The sequence below is a fragment of the Macrobrachium rosenbergii genome, chromosome 41 (assembly GCF_040412425.1).
Source record: "Macrobrachium rosenbergii isolate ZJJX-2024 chromosome 41, ASM4041242v1, whole genome shotgun sequence".
In the NCBI taxonomy this organism is placed as follows: domain Eukaryota; kingdom Metazoa; phylum Arthropoda; class Malacostraca; order Decapoda; family Palaemonidae; genus Macrobrachium; species Macrobrachium rosenbergii.
This window is the reverse complement of record NC_089781.1, coordinates 42,847,035-42,853,034: the sequence shown is the minus strand read 5'-3', so window position 1 is coordinate 42,853,034 and position 6,000 is coordinate 42,847,035. Positions and strand designations below refer to the sequence as shown.

The 6,000-nt window shown below is 36.8% G+C and overlaps 1 protein-coding gene across 8 annotated transcripts in view; it reads right to left on the bottom strand.

Moving 5' to 3' along the window:
* Positions 1–1,335: 1,335 nt before the first annotated feature.
* Positions 1,336–6,000, bottom strand: part of Svil (Supervillin) — a 273,565-nt gene continuing 268,900 nt past the window's right edge. For all 8 annotated transcript variants that reach the window (XM_067084305.1, XM_067084306.1, XM_067084308.1 and 5 more), the window contains one exon: positions 1,336–3,282. In XM_067084305.1, coding sequence (XP_066940406.1) covers positions 3,037–3,282 — 246 coding nt within the window. In that variant the 3' untranslated portion in view covers positions 1,336–3,036. The remainder of the gene's footprint in view (positions 3,283–6,000) is intronic.

Here is a 6,000-nt window from a genome sequence, read left to right as displayed (position 1 = left end):
GAGCCTATTGGGGGCTTTTTTTTAACCCGGTATACATCCGCCTTTGTGGTGTGTTTAGTACAAGCCCGTTGCAGCAAAGCGGGCATCCATGCCCGCACAACCCGTCAGTTCCCTTCAGCTGGAGGATGGCGCAGAGGAGGAGATAAGTGCTGTCACCAGAAGGCAGCCAACGTAACACCACAAGAAAAACCACCGGGCCCTTGCTACTACCACCAGCGGTATGGCAAGGACGCCCGGAACTGCCAACCCCCTTGCTCGTTCGCCCATCCAGTTAGAAGTAGATCTGCATGATTGTATATCCTTCAAGACTTGAAAACACCCCCATTATTAAGGATGACTGGGGAAATTTATCACAAAATCCATTTAGTTTGGTTATGAAATACCACATCGGAAAAGCTGGTCTTTAGTAAACACCAAGGCTTGTAAGTCAAGCACAACTGGGAACTACTACAGAGGCTATGTTTCATGCTTAAGAAGTTAGGCTATCACGATCTAGCCTTTCAGTAATCTCAAATTAACTCTCAGTGTTAAAAAAGGTATTGACTGAGTTTCAATAATAAAATTGTCTAATATTATTGCATTGTTAGACAGGAAAAAACTGCGTGGCAATTACAGCGTTTCCTAGTGATCTAATTCTAACTTCTCGCCTTGCAGGAGACCCATTTATATTTTAACAAATATAAGTCAACCTGTTGAAATTTTAAGGAATTAAAACTTTTCACTGGGCCTTTAAACTATATACTTAAGTATTTAAAGTTGTCATGATGATCGAAAAGTGCACTAAAAAATTTTTCGGATCAAAGCCTCGGGATAGGTGAACTCTGGGGCAGATCCGTGTAATGAGGAAAATAGCCGACATACATACTGTTGCCACATCTAAGTGAGATGGATGAGAGGAAAACTGAGGTAGTTGCTGTGGACAGGAGATACAACCCACTTGTCCTCAGTCCTTTATATTGTATCACTGTGCCAACAAACACTATTCTGGCTGAGACCAACTATATGAGAATTCTTTGAGATTTGGTTGGCCTGTCTCGTGGACTTACAGCAGCTATGCTGTCAAAAAAAGTCACTGCGTACTTGTAAACTGGGAACTAATGAAATATTGTTTTTTATCAATATTGCTATCTGCTGGTCTTTATATAATGCAGAAATCAATGTAACAAGAATGAGGAAATATCTGATGTTACAACACAGTGATTAATTTCACCTAGTTTTTGTGATATACAGTGGTTTATCATGAAGTATCGAAAGGAAGATATAAATAACAAGCGCAACTTTAAATTAAATTGCTAGTGGTTTTGGGAAGTAACAGAGGTTAAATATATACACACATTAGTGGAAAGACACATGTATTCAGCATAAATTACATATTTCTATATACACTTCGTAAGCATACTTTAGAAGAAAGCACAGTAAAATCATTAAAAAATTAATTAATTTTGTGGGAAAAGTGTACTGCTCCAATAGATGCAATACAATTTAACTTTCGTTAATTTTGCTTGTTACTTTTTAGAAATAAAATTTTAATACAATTTTATTCTATAATAAAACTGAATGCGGACGACAAAAACCGTATTACTGGATTTCTAAAACAGGGACTGAAGAAGAACTCCGAAAGAATCAAAATCAGCACACAGACTGCCACTCGATCTTTGGCTTAAACAAGTAATATGAGAATCCTTATTACTTTCTAGTAGAATTAATGAACATTATAAGAAAAATTAAAGCAGTAAGTATGAAAAACTTTCATATGGCGTTTGTAAATATAACTGAAAAATGTTAATTTCTACACCAGTTATTCTGACTGAAATGATAAAAAAATTCTCTTTCACTTGATCCATTTTAGGATTAAATATCACAAAACCAAGTAGAGAAAACATGAAAATTGCTAATTACATAATTTTCTACATTCAATGAGTGCCCAAAATTTTTCCCAGGCACTGTAAAACAAATCTGTACAGTTTATAAAGTAGCAAAATTACAAAAAGGCCTTCATATTTACATTACATTTTACAATATAACTAATCTGCATCAAAAGATATTCAATTAATTCACATCGTCAAAATAAAATACAACATATAAAGTACAAATGCATCACTTATTTACAACTTTAACCAGAGATTTTAGGATTAAAAAGGAATAAACTTTCTTCATCTATATTTTGATGATGATAATACATTACTCATCAATATTACCGTTTATACACTTTCTGTATTTGAAAAAAGTCATTCTTAAGTACCTAAATGTACAAGGTATATTTGATCTTAATATGGTATTAAAGTGTGACTTCTAACCCCATACACTTCCATATAAACCAATACTGGGACTAGACTTGAAGGGGCTTGCATGTCAGGCTACATTTAACTGTCACATGACAATACCACAAAAGAACAAAGAATTAAATAATGACAAGGCACAGGCATCACCTCAAGTAACACGAGAGAGCAAAATAATATCACGCTCTTTGTGTGTCACTCAATTTTTGGAGGACTAAATGACATATATATAACTAAAGTGTCAATAGTAATAGTAAGGCTGATGTGGCTAAGCAGTATCCAGACTCTTACAGAAAAAGTTACCTGGATATGCCAGAAGGAGGAGGAAGATGGGGAGGTGCGACATACAGTACTGTAGTTTTGTTTCTTTCATATAAAATACCATACTGTACAGTACATATGCAATGATAATGACATTAAAATTGACAAATGAATGCATGCTAGCATGAAAAGGCACATAAAACAGTAGCCAAAGGTAAATGGAAAGACGTAAGGGATGGAAAGGATTTTATCCTCCTACTTTCCACTCACACCAACTAGTATAACCACAGAAGCCTTGTGCAAATGAGGTTCAATGAAGTAGCCCTAATTTCCCCTAATAAAAGTGATCAAGAACTTGCAACTGACAATATACAAGGGAGAATATCATGAACATTCACCTCACCGTGAAGAATTAGAACTTTTCACATGCATAATCAATTTGTACCATGAACTACTGTTAGTTCTTTTGATAGATCTACATCTTAAAATTGATACTTTAGAACAGATTTGCTTTTTTCTTGATTTCAGTTTGCTTCCATGTTTGTAAAGAGTAAAATTCATCTCTGGTCATTCCTAAAGCTTTACTAAACTCTTCCTCACTTAAGTACACCTCAAGATGTAAGGGATCAGCACCATCAGGAAGTGGTCTTGCAGTCAGCTCGGCAATGGAATAACATGTACGAGACAGCTGAGCCAGAATATCACTAACTAAATATTGGCCACCAGGTTTCCAGCGACATTCCTGAAAAAAATTATATATATTAAATATAATGCTTAATAGCAACAATTATTCACTATACAGTACCAGTTTTTATGTAAACTGTCAAGGAAGCATGATCTACTAAATGAGTCAGTGCTATATATAATATTCTATAAATGGCCCCTTCGAAGCACTGATCATTAAACAACCATAACCCACTAAATAGCTGACCTGCACATAATATGAAATTTCATATGAACTTTGAAGAACTTGGGAAACAAAATAACTACTGTATAATGATCAAGTACTAACAGTTTTGATTTTCATAATGACCCACGAATCTTGTTTTAAAAGTGAAGCTAATTTATTCCATCACCCATCACACAACAATAAAATCCAAGAAAAGAGAAAACAAAGAATATTACATTTCCCACAATATACAAGAACTCACATTATGATACTAGAATGAGCTGTCTTTATGACCTGAGTCTGTAGAACCTTCCCTTTCCCATAAGCATGTCAAGGTTCTCTATGTTCACACCTTGTCCTGCATACCTGCCCTGCAGTCCAGCGAAACATGCTCTCTTCTGAGGAGCCCATCTTTCAAGGGAGGTTGGGGGGGGGAGTTTTAATAATGTCTATGATACATGTGCCACCTCTGATTACCCTTGCTTCCCTTCGTACTTTTAAGGGTCACCTGCATTCTCTGCTTCCCTTCTTTCTCCTGAGTGACTCGATCTCATCATCCTTTTCATGTTAAAAACCTCAAGCTTTTCATCTATCGGATGAAACTTAATGCTGTCACATCCTACCTTTCCTCTGCTGGTTGGGCTCTGTTATTGGGAAATTTAGGAAGTCTGGAAGTCTTTTGCCAAAGGCTCATGGTTTTCAGTTTCCTTGCAACGGCTGAACAGATTTCCTCTTTTCTCTGTCCGGAGAAGATGATGACTCTTGATGCTGTATTGGAGTTCATCCAGGGATCAGCGTATGCGACTTTTAACACGTGAAAAAGTTTACGTGGCCTGATTCTCCAACTCTCAGGAAGGTTTCATAACTTCCTCTTCCTTGCCTTGCTGCTGACTACGACTATCAAGGTATAGATTTCTTGGAATTATCAGGGGGATTAGGATGGATGGCTTCTTTGCTTGTCAGACTTCTAAGATTAATTCTTGCTCTTTCCATCCTCCCAACTCTTGATGGCATTTCATCCTCCTTTCCCATGCTCTGCACTCTGCTCTTAAGCTGTCACAGAACCCCTTCTACTGTGTCTTCCAGCCTTGTTCTCTGGACATGCATCTCCTTAAATAATGATTCTTCACACTAATCTCAGCTTCTTTGAGGGGGTTTTTGGGCAGGCTCACTTCCTTTTTCTACCCCTGCTTTGAACCTCTGCATTTCTATTTGTTCCTGGTGCTTTTATGGGTGTAAAAAAAATGGATGCCACCTTGTTTGTGCAACAAGAGGGGTCAACTGGTCCAGGAAACTGAGTTGTTAGGACTTGGTTAATGATCTGTGGTCAGTTCTATGACTTCCTTGCCTTCATGAGCTTTGTTGAGTCACTTCTCCTCCATGGCCTTCTCTGATGAAAAATACGTATATAAGGTTTCTTTGTTTTTTAGTGAATAGAATTCCAAGAGTGCAGTGTAGTACAAGGGCTCAGTTGTGCCTTGATCCTTCCTGCATTTTCCTATTGTTATTTTCTTCCTTTGGGATGAACTCTTTCCTTCAGAGGTCTAAGTCCCAGTGTAAATGAGAAGGGCATGTTTATAACTGTCAGGCTCCCTCAAGCCTGTTCTGCACAGCTGGACTCACCATCTTAGAATGATTTCATGCCCTTAACTGCCTGGGTGGTGTAGACAGACTTAATGGTTCTGGGTGTCCCTGTGGCTTGGATGAATTTCATAGTAGTGATGTTTTCCAGCTCTCCAGTGCTTGCCTTTCTCAAATATGATTTCTTCTCACATGGAAGAAAATTCTGGAGCACTTGTTCCATAGTTGCTCATAGTTAAAAATTTTGCAAGAGAACTTGTCCAGCTCAGGAGAAATGCCCTCAGGGTTGAAAACCCTCCTCTCCTCTGCTGTTTATCCTTATCAGGTTTAATCTTTATTATACTGTATATCAATGATGGGCAGATATAAGGTTTTTACTGATTTTTTATGTCCTGTCCACAAAAAATGTCATTTTCTATCTTGTTGTTCCTACTGTTTCTTTTATCATTTTCTTTTGCTAAATATGTAAGTATACATATCAAAATTATATCATATGTATATCATCAATAAGGCTGATAACAAAAGTAGCATAAAAGCAGCAACTGACGAAATTCCCATGGCGTAGTAAGAGTATCCTTACAGGAGAGCAGCTGCATATCTTCTACTCCCCCATACGGATTCTCTTTCCACACTAGGGTAATAACTGGCTCACAACATTAAAGTTATATAAAGATATATATCTATTAACAAAATACTGCAAAGCCACAATTACTTTCAATTGGGGTAAATTTGTTATCTAAGCTCTACAACCCTTTTATACACTGGTGAAGTCTTTAGTTCTGTGTTAATCAACTGATCAGGAACTAGCATAAGACATTTAAGTAACATTTAAAATGTAATTTAGCTTTAAAATTAAACTTTTATCACTTTATATGGCTGTTATTAAACTTTCTTAAAACAAACATAAAATAAACAAACGCTTATGGCCTGTGATCAATTATGAAGAGTGGTAAGTAAACATGAAGTAAACAGAAGATGTACAGTTGCTCA